At 39.7% G+C, this 17,416-nt stretch overlaps 1 protein-coding gene and 1 long non-coding RNA gene across 2 annotated transcripts in view; one reads left to right on the forward strand and one right to left on the reverse strand.

The window, feature by feature from the left end:
• The window catches only part of LOC134336682 (uncharacterized), a 76,044-nt gene that overhangs the window by 45,155 nt on the left and 13,473 nt on the right, over positions 1 to 17,416 (forward strand). Inside the window, exon 2 of the long non-coding RNA XR_010015849.1 lies at positions 633 to 762. This is a non-coding gene — a long non-coding RNA (uncharacterized LOC134336682). The remainder of the gene's footprint in view (positions 1 to 632; positions 763 to 17,416) is intronic.
• LOC134336678 (collagen alpha-1(X) chain-like) lies at positions 757 to 17,266 on the reverse strand. The gene is made up of 6 exons (XM_063031036.1): positions 17,163 to 17,266; positions 14,626 to 14,677; positions 12,470 to 12,531; positions 7,371 to 7,532; positions 2,961 to 3,122; positions 757 to 2,101 (listed from the first exon to the last, which is right to left on the reverse strand). Exons 1-6 carry the CDS (start codon positions 17,233 to 17,235, stop codon positions 1,344 to 1,346), a joined length of 1,269 nt encoding a protein of 422 aa, XP_062887106.1. The 5' UTR covers positions 17,236 to 17,266; the 3' UTR covers positions 757 to 1,343.

Consider the following 17,416-nt stretch of genomic DNA (forward strand, 5'->3'; position numbering starts at 1 on the left):
CATTCTGACAGGCTGCATCACTGTCTGGTATGGAGGGGCTACTGCACAGGACCGAAAGAAGCTGCAGAAGATTGCAAATCTAGTCAGCTCCATCTTGGGATACTAGCCTACAAAGTACCCAGGACACCTTTAGGGAGCAGTGTTTCAGAAAAGCAGTGTCCATTATTACAGGACCACCAGCACGCAGGGCGTGCCCTTTTCTCACTGTTACCATCAGGTAGGAGGTACAGAAGCCTGAAGGCACACACTCAGTGATTCAGGGACAGCTTCTTCCCCTCTGCCATCCGATTCCTAAATGGACACTGAATCTTTGGACACTACCTAACTTTTTTTTACTATACAGTATTTCTGTTTTTGCATGTTTTTGAAAATCTATTCAATATATGTAATTGATTTACTTTATTTATTATTATTATTTTTATCTTTCTGCTAGATTATGTATAGCATTGAACTGCTGCTGCTAAGTTAACAAATTTCACATCACATGCCGGTGATAATAAACCTGATTCTGAATCTGATTTTGATTCTGAAATGTACATTACACAAAATGGTAAATATTTTGGTTGTAAAATGATCTAGCTATGCTCTGACTATCTTCTATCTTTGCTCTGACTATCTTCTATATTCTTCAGGGAAGAAGATGGCAGAGTTTCTCGTCGAAATGTCGGTTATAATTGATACCTGTACCCGGATTGAAACCCGAGAAAGTTTATTCGTCATATACCCTGGGAAAGCACTGGATCCTTATTCATGGTTTGGTTTGTGAGTATATTGAATCTGATGTCAATTTATTGCTATGATCATCGTGAAGAAAACCATCCCTAGATTTTTCAGAACATGTCCAAAGAGAGTTGAAACAAACTTGACTTGCCTTTGATGTTGACAGCAGAGGTACAGTTCCATAAGTTATGGTATACATAAGATGACATTATAACTACTTTTTAAATCTTTGGCCAAACTACGCTGGTGTCACATTTCCCAAACCCCTTCTCTAATCACCACTGTGTCCTGGAGATGACACTTGTGGGTAATCCTAAAATTAAAATGTGGAAGTTGTGAAATGGTGTATTATTAAATATAGACCACAGTAAGAATAAAATAATTTTATATTTAACATATCTTCAAAGATGAAAGAGTGACAAAAGAGACTGCAGATGCTGGAATCTGGAGCAGCCAGCAATCTGCTGGAATAGCTCAGTGGGCTGAGCAGTATCTATGTGATGAAAGGAACTGTCAACGCTTTGGGACCTGATGCAGGGTTTCAACCCAAAATGTCAACTATTCCTCCCTTCCCACAGATGCTACTTGACCTGCTGAGTATTCCCAGCAGATTCCTCGCTGTTTCAAAGGTGAAAAGTTGGACAAACAAAAAGCAAATGGCCAGAAAAGATGCATGCTTTTGTGAGGCCATTCTGCTCTTTCAGAGTTTCCAAATGAACAGTGTCATCAACGTTCAGTGCAATGATAGCACCTCCAGCCATTGACTGGTAGCCATTTCGAAATGCTTGGTATGCAACGACAATGGTTACATCATTTTTCTTCAATGCTATATATGCATTAGCTTTAGCAACTTCAGCATGAAATGTAAAAAAATAGACACCAGGAATTCTACATGTAAACAAACCTGTTGTAGGACTATAAAGATTTTGGGCATTGTATATTATATTTTCAAATTTAATTGGTGTTTTCCCCTCTGGGAAGTTATAGCCAAGGCTCACAGAGAAAGCAGCAACAACTACTTTGTGGGTTCCTGGAAGACCTGGTGGTCCTGGGGCTCCCGTATCTCCTTTCTCTCCTGCTGGTCCAACCTTTCCTCCTGGTCCTATTTGTCCTCTCAACCCAGGGAGACCTCTGTTACCATCTGCACCTGGTAAACCATTAGCTCCATTTCCACCTTTAAGTCCGGGTACTCCTCTTGGGCCACGTGGACCTGGCTGTCCAGGTGTTCCAGGATAGCCTTGGTGTCCAGGTTCTCCTTGTACTCCAGGTCGCCCTGGTTTACCTGGCGATCCTCTTGATCCATCTGCACCTGGATCACCTTTTGGTCCTTTTGGTCCCATTGGACCTGGATCTCCTGGTGGTCCTCTTGGGGCATTAATAACTGTTCAAAAAGATGTTTATCTTGTTTAGTGTGAGAACCTTCAAATGATTGTAATATAATAAGATTAATAAGAACTGTAATATAAAGATTCCTTCCTTTCCAGCCCTTTGTTTTTCCCACCCACCTGGCTTCACCTATCACCTTCTAGCTATCCTCCTTTCCCTCCCCCAAATGGTTATTCTGGAGTCTTCCCCCTTCCTTTCCTGGTCTGAAGAAGGGTCACAGCCCAAAACATCGACTGTTTATTTATTTCCATAGATGTTGCCTGACCTACTGAGTTTCTCCAGTATTTTTTGTGTGTGTTACTTTGGATTTCCAGCATCTGCAGACTTCCTCGTGTTGATCTAATATAATGAACCTGTATTTGGCAAGGAACTTTAATAGTGAAGGAAGCGCATGTATTACAAGCTTCATTAATAGTTGTTAGTGGACCATTAATTTATTGGCATGGACTGATGAACTGGAGACAGATGTTCAAATCTCATCATGGAGTATAAAAATTCAATCAATTATACACTAAAAACATCACTGGCTAAAAAACTAAGTTCAGAAACAATGCTTGTGAAACTACTGTTTCATTCTAAGAAAGATTATCTGTGAAACCAGCTGGACTGGAAGACTTGTTGTATTTTATGGGTGAATATCCTGCCACTAGAGATACCCTCTCCAAATCTGCAGAAGTCAAAAACGCTTGTCAGAATGTGACTAAAAATGCAATGTTTCTATAAGTAATCAAACTTTACACAGTTACAGCAACACTCTGTATATTTGGTATGGCTAGGAGTTGAGGAAACTTATCATGTGATAACTTATTGAGAAAAAGCTACTTTTGGAACACAAGGAGTTAGTTAATACTTACATATACACCGTGGTGCGGGTCCAGTCCATTTACCAGTGCTGAGACAGGTTATTACTTCATACCCTAACATGTAATAGCCTTCTGCACAGGAATATGTCACGACTGGTCCTACACGTTTGAAAAAGCCATTTGCAATCCTTTCAGGGGGTGGACAGGCAATTTCTGTTGAAGAAAAGTAAGAATAAAAATGAAAATCACTTGATGGACTCTAGAATAGAAAACTACAGTAAGGAAAAAATCAGTGATATAACAATTACAACAGTGGTATAGAAGAGCTCCTGCTCTTGTTCCTCATTGTTAATCAATGGAGTTAGCAGGGCTTTGGATGTTGGCTGACGCCAGGTCCTCGCCCTCTATTGACTTTGCTGAATTTGACATGTTTAACAGAGGTCTGGGATGGGTTTTGACAATGGAACTTCATACACCATTTTTTTTGATGCACAATACCTGTCCTATATACTTGAATAGGCCCCTGGTGACACCAAATGTGGAGTTTAGATCTCCTTATCATAACGTGCGTACATGCAATATTGAATTGAACTGAAATGGCTTTATTTCATACATTCTTTACATTAATGAGTAAAACTCTTTATGTTATGTGTCCATCTAAATGTGCAATGTGCAGTCATAGTAATTTATAATAAATAAAACAGTCAGTGAAATATACAGTGCACTCAAATCAATGTGAGTTTATCAGTCTGATGGCCTGGTGGAAGAAGCTGCCCCAGAGCCTGTTGGTCCTGACTTTTATGCTGCAGTAACGATTCCTGGATGGTAGTAGCTGGAATAGATTGTGGTTGAGATGATTTGGGCCCCCAGTGATCCTACGGGCCCTTTTAACATACCTGTCCTTGTAAATGTCCTGAATCATGGGAAGCTCACAACTACAGATGCGCTGGGCTGTCTACAGGACTCTCTGCTAAATCCTGCGATTAAGGGAAGTACAGTTAGCATACCAGGCAGTAATACAGCCGGTCAGGATGCTCTCAGTTGTGCCCCTGTAGAATTTTCTTCGGATTTGGGGCCCATACCAAACTTCCTCAACTGTCTGAGGTGAAAGAGGCACTGTTGTGCCTTTTTCACCACACAGCTGGTGTGCACAGACCACGTGAGGTGCTCGGTGATGTGGATGCTGAGGATCTTGAAGCTGTTTACCCTCTCAACCCCAGATCCATTGATATCACTAGGGGTTAGCCCATCTCCATTCCTCCTGTAATCCACAACCAGCTCCTTTGTTTTTGCAGCATTGAAGGAGAGGTTGTTTTGGATACTGTTGGGGGAGATGTCTCATCAGGGGAAGGCAGCAGCAGCCGAGTTCATGGCACCATGGGTGGCTCTGCGGCACAGGAGGGAAGGAAAAGGAGTGGGAGAGCTGTAGTGATAGGGGATTTGATTCTAAGGGGAATAGATAGGCATTTCTGCGGCTGCAAATGAGACTTCAGGAGGGTACGTTGCCTCCCTGGTGCAAGGGTCAAGGATGTCTCTGAGCGGCTGCAGGACATTCTGGAGTGGGAGGGTGAACAGCCAGTGGCCGTGGTGCACATAAGTACTAACGATATAGGTAAAAAATGCAATGAGGTCCTACAACGTGAATTTAGGGAGTTAGGAGATAAACTAAAAAGTAGGACCACAAAGGTAATAATCTCTGGATTACTACCAGTGCCACATGCTAGTCAGAGTAGAAATAGGAGGATATATCAGATGAATATGTGGTTTGAAAAATGGTGCAAGGGGGAGGGATTCAAATTTCTAGGGCATTGGAACCAGTTCTGGAGGAGGTGGGGCTGGTACAAACAGGACGGTCTGCACCTGGGCTGGACTGGAACCAATCTCCTAGGGTGAGCGTTTGCTACTGTTGTTCAAGAGGATTTAAACTAATGTGGCAGGGGGATGGGAACAAGTGCAGAGAGACAGAGGGGTGTAAAATGAGGGTTGAAGAAAAAAGTAGTAAGGTGAAAAGTAAAAGCGGCAGGCAGGCAAATCCAAGGCAAAAATCAAAAAGGGCCACTTTTCAACATAATTGTATATGGGCTAAGAGTGTTGTAAAAGCAAGCCTGAAGGCTTTGTGTGTCAATGCAAGGAGCATTTGTAACAAGGTGGATGAATTGAAAGTGCAGATAGTTATTAATGAATATGATATAGTTGGGATCACAGAGACATGGCTCCAGGGTGACCAAGGATGGGACCTCAACATTCAGGGATATTCAATATTCAGGAGGGATAGATATGAAAGAAAAGGAGGTGGGGTGGCATTGCTGGTTAGAGAGGAGATTAATGCAATAGAGAGGAGAGTAATGCAATAGAAAGGAAGGACATTAGCCGGGAGGATGTGGAATCAATATGGGTAGAGCTGCATAATACTAAGGGGCAAAAAACGCTGGTGGGAATTGTGTACAGGCTGCCTAACAGTAGTAGTGAGGTTGGGGATGGCATTAAAAAGGAAATTAGAAATACGTGCAATAAAGGAACAGCAGTTATAATGGGTGACTTCAATCTACATATAGATTGGGTGAACCAAATTGGTGAGGGTGCTGAGGAAGAGGATTTCTTGGAATGTATGCGGGATGGTTTTTTGAACCAACATGTCAAGGAACCAGCTAGAGAGCAGACCATTTTAGACTGAGTATTGAGCAATGAGGAAGGGTTAATTAGCAATCTTGTCGTGAGAGGCCCCTTGGGTAAGAGTGACCATAATATGGTGGAATTCTTCATTAAGATGGAGAGTGACATAGTTAATTCAGAAACAAAGGTCTTGAACTTAAAGAAGGGTAACTTTGAAGGTATGAGACGTGAATTAGCTACGATAGACTGGCAAATGATACTTAAAGGGTTGATGGTAGATATACAATGGCAAGCATTTAAAGATTGCATGGATGAACTACAACAATTGTTCATCCCAGTTTGGCAAAGGAATAAACCAGGGAAGGTAGTGCACCTGTGGATGACAAGGGAAATTAGGGATAGTATCAATTCCAAAGAAGAAACATACAAATTAGCCAGAAAAAGCAGCACACCTGAGGACTGGGAGAAATTCTGTGGGGGAAGTCCAGAATGAGGGTCACAGTTTAAGGATAAAGGGGAAGCCTTTTAGGACTGAGATGAGGAAAAACTTCTTCACACAGGGAGTGGTGAATCTGTGGAATTCTCTGCCACAGGAAACAGTTGAGGGCAGTTCATTGGCTATATTTAAGAGGGAGTTAGATATGGCCCTTGTGACTAAAGGGATCAGGGGGTATGGAGAGAAGGCAGGTACAGGGTTCTGAGGGCAGGTACAGGGTTCTGAGTTGGATGATCGGCCATGATCATACTGAATGACGGTGCAGGCTTGAAGGGCCGAATGGCCTACTCCTGCACCTATTTTCTATGTTTTCTATGTTTGACACCACTGTGTCAGGGAGATGACTTCTTCCCTGTTGGCCACCTCGTTATTGTTTGAGATAAGGCCAATCAATGTAGTGTCATCAGCAAATTTAATTAGCCGATTGGAGCAGTGGGTGGCGATACAGTCATGTGTATACAGGGAGTAAAGGAGGGGACTCAATATGCAGCCCTGAGGGTCTTCTGTATTGAGAGTCAGAGGGTTAGAGGTGAGGGAGTCCACTCTTACAACCTGCTGGCAATCTGACAGGAAGTCCAGGATCCAGCTGCACAAGGCAGGGTCAAGGCCAAGGTCTCTGAGCTACTTGTTGAGCCTGGATGGAACAATGGTGTTGAATGCTGAACTGTAGTCCAAGAACAGCATTCTCACATAAGCATCCTTCTTCTCCAGATGTGTAAGTACGGTATACAGAGCAGTGGCTATTGCATCATTTGTTAATCAGTTGTGCCGGTAGGCGAATTGTAGGGGGTCCAGTTTGGATGGTAGCAAGCTGCAGATACAATCCTTGGCCAGCCTCTCAAGGCATTTGCTTATTATTGAGGTAATACTGTAATACAGTAAAGGTGCTCCAGACTGGTTCTAGGAACTTCAGGCTTGCTGCATGAGGAGAGAGTAAGTAGACTGGGACAGCGCTCTCGCAAGTTTAGGAGACTGAGAAGAGAATATTGAAACAACAGAAGTGAAGTAAGATGTTCAGCCTTGATGAGGAACCAAAGACCAAGGTGTACAGCTTCAGAAAGAGCAAGTCAACCATCTCACAGTAGTGAACTTCTGGAATTTGCTGCCTCAGAAAACTGTGGAAATTCAATCATGCAATTCATTCAAAGTGCAGATCAATATCTTTTGGACATTAAGGAAGCAAGAGATATGGTTATGGTGGAGGAAAATGTCACTGTGGTGGAAGAGCTTGGTTTTCCTTGAACTTGATGAATTATTTAGCAGTCTTGGAGGACTAGATGGATGACTGCTTCCCTATTATTCATAAGTAACTCAGACCTATCAATCTGCTGTTGGAGCATTAAGTAGCCTACCCATGCAAGTTGGTGGATCGTGGTTCCATTGACCTGAGGAGAGGCAACGTAGAACTGCTGATCCTATCAACACATAGCCAGGGTGACAGGTGTACGTCACTAAGTTGCCAGTTACCCGAGGTTCTCCATTTCGAATGGTAGGTGGATTACCACAGAAAGACACTGTATTTGAACAAGAAAATCATTTGAGAATCATAAATAGGATCAATTGGAACAGCCAGCAAAAAAAAAATAAAACATTATTAATTAATCCAGTAATGAAAAGCAGATTCACTACTTTGGGGATTGAATCCGAGGTATTCAGGGTTCCGAATGGGTAGGCTATAACCAGAAAAGCTTAGTGGTGTGCTGTTGGTCTGGAGGAGATGATGTTTACTTAGAACTTATGCACAAATAAGAAGCCTAAGTGTAGGACACTCAGGAAGAGATAGTCATGGAAGAGAGAATTGTGAATGAGCAGGTACAAGCAACGTAATTGTGGACTGACTGAAGTTTATCCACATTGAATGGAGAGATGGACAAAGAGAAGACAGGAGCAAATGATACTTTATTCAGGTGGAAGTCCATCAGATCCATGGAGATCAGCTGCCATTTTCCAGACCAATTGTAGTTTAGGATGGTGAAAAATATGTCTGGTTCGTTATTCCATGAAGCCAACCAGTATCTTCTAAATTAGGGTAGTTAGTGTATTTAGTAGTGGTGAATGAAGTCATCGGTGTGATTCCTTCCCAGATATTGCAGCTAAGGTAATCGTAGACCACAAGAAGACAAGGACAGCGATTTCCTTTGCTTCCGCTAGAAATTGGCCCCAGCAAATTAGGTAACACTATTGAGTTCAGAAGTGAAAAATGCATTTAGCGGTAGATAACTTAATGAAGGGGTGATGCAGCTAAAATTATAGAATTAGAAGGCAGAAATGATGAGCTGAAATTTGTTGGCACCACTGAGGTAATGATGTTTAATGTCTAATTGTGGGGGAGATATTCCAATCCATTAGATTATCAAAAAGCTGAACAAAAGCATAAAATCTACTACAATATGAATGCCAGAAGCTGAACTAAACATTGTATACTTTATATCCTCCAACAGCTAGAAGGAATTGTTATAAATTTCAGAAAATTGCATTCTCCACACTATGAAATGTATTATGATAACCAGCAGCTGTGGATTCTACATTGTACACTTGTTGTGATGGTTAAATTACAGAGAGGTTACAATTCTAGTTCCATATGGGGTTGATTAACTCAGGAGTCACCCACACATTAAATGGCAGCACACCCAAATACATTACATCTGCCTTGCTGCTGAGATTAGTTTTCTTTCTTCCGAATGTCCAGTTAATAACTGATCTTCCCTAAGACAGAAAATTCAGAGCTGCTTCTCACTCCAGATGTTTACAGCTGACCTCTAGTTTCAATGTTCAGATGATTGGTTATTATTTGGAGAGAGGAGGTTCAAAGACTTCCATATTTTTTTCCTGGTCTTGTGACTACCATTCTGGGCATATAATCCAATGGAGTCTGTGAAGAAGGCTGATGTAACAGCTGGTTTTGGGATCCCTGGCACTTGATGAATTAATAAGTGCTTCCACTGAGAAAATAGAGGCGAAACCCCGGGGATGTCCATTTATCCTTCGCTTTCATTCTTCTGTCTTAAACCACAGAAAAGTGCTAGGAATTCCAAGACAATATAAAGAGCTGAGACCAATCTCCTGATCTTTAAACTTCGTACATGGATAAAGCTTTCCAGGTGTATGGTGATTCTAATTCTGCATGAAGGAGTTGAGTTAAGATTAACTTTTTACCCTTAATTGACCATATTATTCAACTTTCATCTAAATGGTTTCCTTTATATTTAACTTTGATTGGTCATATTAATGCAGTTAAGATGTTTTTTCTGCCAAAATTTTTATATATATTTCAGGCATTACCGATTTTTGTTCCAAAATCTTTTTTTGATAAAGTTGACTCAAAAATTTCTTCATTTATTTGTCAAAATAAAAACCCGAGACTGGGTAAAATACATTTACAGAAAGCCAAGAGAGATGGAGGTTTAGCATTACCTAACTTTAGATTCTATTATTGGGCAATTAATATTCGACATATGAAATTTTGGTTACTTGACCAGGATATACTATCCATTCCTAAATGGGTAGCATTGGAATTACAATCTGTTCAGGGCTATACACTTGGCTCTATTTTAGGTTCCTCTCTTCCTTTTGATTTGAAACGCCTCAAACAGGTATCTAACCCGATAATTAAATATACCTTACGTATTTGGTTTCAATTCAGAAAATTTTTTGATCTCAACCAATTTGGGCTAGCGATCCCTATTTTAGGTAACATATTTTTTCCTCCCTCTTTCACGGATTGTGCATTTCAAATTTGGAAGACTAAGGGTATTTCACGGTTTTTGGATTTATTTTTAGATGGTTCCCTTATGTCTTTTGAACAATTATCTAATAAATATAATTTATCAAGAATACATTTTTTTAGATATCTACAAGTTAGAAATTTCCTAAGTACTATACTTTCTTCCTTTCCATTGCTTCCTCCTACATACATTTTAGATACTATAATTAACCTTAATCCATGTCAGAAAGATACATCAGCTATGATTTATAATATTATTATGAAACTTAGGAAAGCTCCATTTGATAAGATTAGGGTAGATTGGGAACAGGAATTGGGGTCTATCATTTCCGTGGATGACTGGGGGCAGATTTTACAATTAGTCAATACTTCCTCTATCTGTGCTAAACATTCCCTAATTCAATTTAAAGTTGTTCATAGAGCACATATGTCCAAAGATAAATTAGCTCGCTTTTATTCTCATATTAATCCTTTTTGTGATAGATGTCCGGGGCAGATAGCCTCTTTAACTCCTATGCTTTGGTCTTGTCCTTCTCTGGAAACCTTTTGGAGAAACATTTTTAATATTATCTCAAAGGTATTGAATATGGATATCTCTCCTCACCCTATTACTGCTATCTTTGGACTACCTAAAATCTCCAGTAATCTTTCTCCTTCAGCCCGTAGAATGATTGCATTTCTTACTTTAATGGCGAAAAGATGTATCTTACAACATTGGAAAGAGCTTAATGCTCCAACCACCTTTTTTCGGTTTTCTCAGACGATATTATGCTTGAATTTGGAGAAAATTAGAAGCAATCTTTATGATTCCTCACTTAAATTTGAACAGACCTGGAGATCTTTTATTCAATATTTTCATTTTATGTAATTTTTTTTTCTTCTCTTTTTTGCTCCATATTTATATACCCTTCGTGTTTTTTTTTACTGTTTTTAATCGAGGTCGGGTTTGAGGACGTGATTTTAAGTTCTTTAACTCTACTTGGTTCCAAGTTAGCCCATTGCTTTGCTTTGCTTTTAGTTTAGTTGCACGGTGGGTTTTTTTTTGGGGGGTTTTCTTTCCTTTTCTCTATTGATATATATATATATATATATATATATATATAAAAATCAGTATACTATTATGTTACCTTAGTATATTATGTTTAAATTACATTGTATCACTTTTTTTTCTGTATTAATATCTCCTGTAATTTTATTATATTCTAACAGTGTATTAGTGCCTATATGGCTTACCTTTTTGTATACTTATTCAATAAAAAGATTTAAAAAGAAAGAAAGGAGTTGAATTTCAGTTCGGGATCAGGGTGACCTGGGGAAGTGGACCAAGGACTGGCAGATGGAAGTTAACTCAAAGAAGTGTATGGTATTGCATTTCATCAGTTCAACCAGGGCATGACTTGCACACTAGATGACAGATCCAGTGTTGTAGGAAGAGTGATCTAGGTACAGGTAAGAAGTTCCCTGAAAGTGGCTATACAGGTAGTCAGGGGAGTCTAAAACTAGAGGACATAGATCTGAAGTGATATGAGAAAGATTTAGAAAGGACATAAGGGGCAAATTTTAATGCAGAGATTGGGAGCTATAAGGAAGGAACTGCCAGAGGAAGCTGTAGAGATGGGTACAATTACAATGTTTAAAAGAAATTTGGACAGGTACGTGGATAGACAAGATTTGTAAGGATAGAAGTCTAATTTAGGCAAATGGGACCAGCTTGCACGGACATCTTAGCTGGCATGGATAAGTTGAACCAAAGAGCTAGTTTCCAAGCCGTATAACCCTATGAATCTCAAAAGTAAGGACTCCCCATTATATGAAACGCTAGAAAAATCAATTAACCTCAGAGTCACAATCATTTGAAGGAATATCAAACAACTTTGACTGTACTGATCCATGAGTTTAGTACGCCCACTTATAACTGAATTTTAGAAATTAACAATGGCTAAATTCTCTGAATCCCATCATTCTGGTCATCAAAGCACATCATTCTAATATTTAATCTATTGGGCTATATGGGTTGTCCATGGAGGGGTAGCCCTTCTGGTGAAGGGGATTGTCGTGTCCATTCTGCAGCAGTTCACTCACCTTTGGTCCCCACCAGACTCTCAGCTCTCACCTGTGTCTCCAGTAGCTGTTTTCAATCAACAGTGGCCACACCCCAGTACACCGCTACAACAAGCGGGCTAAACCAGGTGAGGGTAGCCAGCAGCCTTATATCCCAGTGAGATAGGGACATGCCTAAGCTACTATACAAAGTCAGATCTAGCGGACTGGGCGAATGGGATCTACAGTGAGATCCAGTGGCCAGGGAGGTGGCTCTACAATGGTCTGTGGAGAGTGAAGGGCATGACAAGGGATAGAAGATGTCATGGTGATCCACTGCAACCAAGGACGACCCCAGTTTGTAATGCTTGTTCATACCATTGGATCCAGACTTCTGAGGTCGAGAGTGCAATGGCTTTTCCACTTTACAAGCTCTCCTGCACAGGTTTCCTGTCATCATCAGACACGATGGACAACCACCATTTAATCTACCATCGAACACCAGAAATGCAATGCCACTATAAAACTTGGGAATGAATTTTCTGCAGTATTCCTCCAATCACCCCGTTTACCTTTATTGGAAATTCCACAAAAAGTACAAAGAAATGGAGGTGCTTAGTATATTCTCTTCATCTATTTGTACAATTCCCATGATTATATTATTCTAAAGATCTTTTCTTAACTCACAATAATGCCTTTGGAGATCATTGATATTCTCAAAGGGATCCAATTTTGCAGGAATTATATTGCTGTAAAATAAAATTTGTCTGAGATGAAATGATCCAATTAATATAACTTCAATCATAATAAAATATCTTAATCTGAAAGACCTTTTGATGAATTCATGGTGTATATTTTATAATAAAGGAAGATTGACAACCTAAAAATTTCAAGGTAGCAAAGGAGAAAGGCTCTATTTAAATGCACTTTAATTATCCAGCTGAGGTTCCCTGTTTTAGTGCTCAGACTCAGCGGTTGCCCCATGGTAAACTCATTGTCCATCAAAGTACATTTCAGTAATACATTCACTTGTGTATTTCAATCCAACACTGTGTTGCTCAGATTCTTCCAAATGTGGCATTCCACCACATTTTAATTTTCCAGTGCTAGATTTAGTGTTCAGTATTATTTTAGGAGCTTCCTTCCCAGTATATTGGATCATTCCAAATATTTGACACTTTTTGTTAAAGGTATACACCTTTAACAAAGATGTCATTGAGAAGTGGAAGCCTTAATTACAGTGTAAGCATTGTATTGAAATAGGATTTAGTTGAGAATTATGCTAATGATTAGCTGTTATCCCAGGGCTGAAATGGCTAGCACGAAAGGGCACAGTTTTAATATGCTTGGAAGTAGGTACAGAGGAGATGTCAGGGGTAAATTTTTTACGCAGAGAGTGGTGAATGCGTGGAATGGGCCGCCAGCGATGGTGGTGGAGGCGGATACGATAGGGTCTTTTAAGAGACACCTGGACAGGTACATGGAGCTCAGAAAAATAGAGGGCTATTTGTAACCCTAGGTAATTTCCAAGGTAAGGACATGCTCAGCACAGCTTTGTGGGCCCAAGGGCCTGTATTGTGCTGTATGTTTTCTATGTTATCAGAGAATTGGTCCTCATGCACATCTTCATGCATTTGTAGAAAAACTATTGAACAAATTCCTGGGGATAGGTTTAATGACCACTTGAAAAGCCAAGGAATGAATAAGGCAAATCAGCTTGGTTTTGTGTATCGTAACTCCTGCCTCACAGATCTGGTTGAGTTTTTCTAAGGAGGTTACTGAAAAATTAGATGAAGGCAAAGTGGTACTTTAACAAAGCTTCTGTTGAGCTCCTGCATGGGAGACTGATCCATAAAGTTAGGACAGATGGGGTCCAAGGTGTTTTGGCAAAATGGATCCTCAATTGACTTGATGACAAGAAACAGAGGGTAGTGGTAGAGGGTTGTTCTACTGACTTGAACTTTGTAACTTGTGGTGTACTGCAGGGATTGGTGTCGGGACCTTTGTTGTTTGTTATTAACCTGTGGACTAATTAAGTAAGCTTGATGATGACGACATGAAGATTGGTGAAGTTTTAGAGAATGAGAATGGTTTCCTACGGTTCATTAGACTTTTGCCCTCCAGTGTTACGAAGCTACAAATTCATTATAATGCAATCCCTCTTTCAGCCTTCTTGAAAATAGCAGAGGAAATGGCTTTTCTTCTTGAATCATCAGATTGAAAAAAATATCTGAAATTAGTCACACAAAGCCCAAGCAAGAAATGCAAACTAAAATGATAAATTCAATCTTAAATTAATGCATATGTAGAAATAAAGGTCACAGAGAAAAGAAGCATAATATTTTCATTTGGAGATTTTCTCACTATGTTAATTATTTTATGTCACTGCTTTTCACATCATTAAACATTTATAATATGATATAATTACTTGTGAATGTGGCTGAAAATACCAAATTAGTTCATTACCGACCAGTTCAAAGTACATTTCAATTCATAGCTAATATCCATCAAAATAACATAGAAAGAATTCAAATGGAACAGAAATAATCAGCCAAACAGAACAGGCCCCTCCAGTACTTTAAGAATTTATTTGTTCCAATTTGATTCTCAGTTAGTTCATACTTCCTATAATACAGGCATAGGTGTATCATATCATTTTAATTAATGGAAACTTCTATGCTACAATATACATGTTCTAAAGACTAGTTTTGAAAATGTTGGTGATTGCCATATGCTAGTTTTCCTTCTTGACAATACAGATTCCACAAGTCTGTTATTAGATGTACCATACTGTTGCGTCGAGTGTTTCTGTATATCATGTTCAAGAGGTGGGAAATACCTACTTGTAGACATCGGGGTAGTTCATCATTGCTGATCCAATAGGTTTCTCAAAATCTAGGGAGTAAACAATTACAGCATTTTAATATTACTGGATTAGTTTTATAATAGACATAGTAGATTTGATTATGCTTTGTATTTTCACTGTGATCTCCCTGTATACATGTAAAGTCTCATCTGAACATTTAATCATTGGTGTTAGTATCATGGAAGTGTAGGTAGTTACTCTTTGTAATGTGGCTGTCAAGCTTGAGAAATGGACCTTCACAACTCTCAGTAAACTTGTAAGACAATGAATTGTTGGAGGTTGCACGTTAAAAGAGGAAATGTCAAATGCAATATTATTTACATTTTGTATTAGAAATAGTTTATTTTGGGAGGAGGTTTTGACTTGTTTTTTGTAGTCATGCAGCAGATTAAATCATGGAAGAGAGAGACCTGAACCATTTCTGCAGCTGGACTAGATGTGCTTTGTACACTCGATCAGTGTTTACAGGGCTGTTTTCAAGTCAGCAAGCGATGCCAGTCAACTTCGACACTGACCCAAATGACATGGAAGGTCTGCAGAGCAAAACAATTGTCATAGGGGCTGAGCAATGATGGGAAATGGATAAATGTGGAAAGAGAAATTAAAAATGTAGTGCTATTGGGAAAGTGAGAAGCACCAAGTTTGTTTGGACTATTGATTGAAAGACAGTCAGATACTTTAAGTTCTGGTCTCTGTAACCTACTTCTATGCTTTAGAACACTAATTCTGAAATGTTACAGTAACATTATAATCTCTCTGCCATTGCACAGACAAAGAGCTGATCAAGTTATATTGGTAGGGGGCCTTCCATGGAACTAAGGTACTTGGTGAGAGCTGCAATCAACTCGTTCTTGATGAATCAGCTCATTCTTGATGAATGCATTATATTTGTGGGACATTGTTATGTGCATTATTTATATTGTGTAAAACAAATTTAAGTATTATTATTGCCTTTAAAGCATTTTAAAGGAATATAACAGCAGTAATCGCTGCTTCAGAAAATGTGAACCCAGAGGCAGTATGTTCAATTTCTCATTCCTGGCTTAGGACTCTAGGGTTGATATTCCTGGCAAAAGCAATCTGATTAAAAATCACATGTCTGTAAAACAGAATGCAATGTTGTTAAAGCACATTTGGCACTATGTTTTTATATCCAACCCTTAAAAATAGATTCGCAAACACAAGGAATTCTGCAGATGCTGGAAATTCAAGCAACACACATCGAAGTTGCTGGTGAACGCAGCAGGCCAGGCAGCATCAATAGGAAGAGGTACAGTCGACGTTTCGGGCCAAGACCCTTCGTCAGGACTAACTGAAAGAAAAGCTAGTAAGGGAGACTTCAAGCTTTGTGGGCCAAACATGAGCAGTTGAGACCAACTCTCCGACTAGCTCTTCTTTCAGTTAGTCCTGACGAAGGGTCTCGGCCCAAAACGTCGACTGTGCCTTAACAATCGATTGATGTTTCTCATGGAGTTCATTCAGGACCACCTGCGAAACATTCTGTACCAACAAAGTCAAGTCAAAAAATAAAGATTTAACTAGTCTAGATTGGTATTACTGAGTTGAGCAGTGAGCTGGAAACATTCTTATAGCTTGCTGTCCCAGTGGTTTAGAGTGTTAACTGGTGATCCAACCATGATATATTTTTACCATAGAGTCATACAACATTGAAAGAGGCACTTTCATTCAAACTTGTCCAGTCCAACTGTGTTGCCCAGCACGTTGGTCTCGACTGCTCGTGTTTGGCCCACAGATCTTGAAACCTCTCATATCTAATTGGGAAGGCTCTGTGCTTGATTTGGATAAGTATCAGCACCTTGCTGCTTTAACCCATGGTTTATGGTTTGTGAAGCACATCCCTGGGTGTTTTAATGCATCCCCATTGGAAGCAGGGTGGTAGTAGAGTTAAAATTGCAGTGATCAATCTAACTCACAACCTTATAGCTCAACAGCACAGAAGAACACTCTAAGGCCTATGCTGTCTGTTTTGAATCCCAGGGGACAAATCTCATTAACCGCATTCCCATCTCATCATTTCCTAGTATTTTACAACTTATTCTCCCTTAAACATATCCATCAACCCCTATTTTTAAAAATTATTGTTGTGAACCCACACCAGGAAATAATATACTTCTGCTAGTTGTAGCACATATTTGGGATGTGAGAAGAAAACACAGCTCTATGAGGAATCTCATCTGTTATGGAGACAGCATGTTACCTTCTCATTAGGTTAGGTTCAAATTCTTGTCCCTGAAGCTCTGTGGCCACAGTACAAACTGCTGCATCAGCAGGGCACCAGTTAAAATGAGTGATTATAACAATTCACCTTTTACTTCTTCCACCTCTACCAAATTAATTAGGCAGCCTTTTTCCTTTCCATTTGGCTTTATCTGAACAAACAATGACTTAAATTGGCAGAGTAATTAAATTTCAGAATTTGTCAGTGGTAGTCTTAAACTATTAGATTTTCCTGCACTGTGACATTACTCTGAGGGTCTGTATGCAGTATCTTACCTGCCAGAACTCCAGAGGCCTGAGGAAGTAAAAGCCCAGAAAGGTACACACACAACCACCACACAGGCAACATTCTGAAAAAAACATTGTCATTACATGAGTTTGGGGCAACAGTGCTGTGACCAACAAATAAACCCAGGGCTCAACCATATAATGGAATGGAGATAAATCATTTAATGCAACAAACAAACAGACTGATGCCTCACTGTAACTGGCAACTTTATATTAAGATAATCATTGGTTTAAATCACTAA

Source organism: Mobula hypostoma, chromosome 23 (assembly GCF_963921235.1).
Source record: "Mobula hypostoma chromosome 23, sMobHyp1.1, whole genome shotgun sequence".
Classification (NCBI taxonomy): Eukaryota; Metazoa; Chordata; class Chondrichthyes; order Myliobatiformes; family Myliobatidae; genus Mobula; species Mobula hypostoma.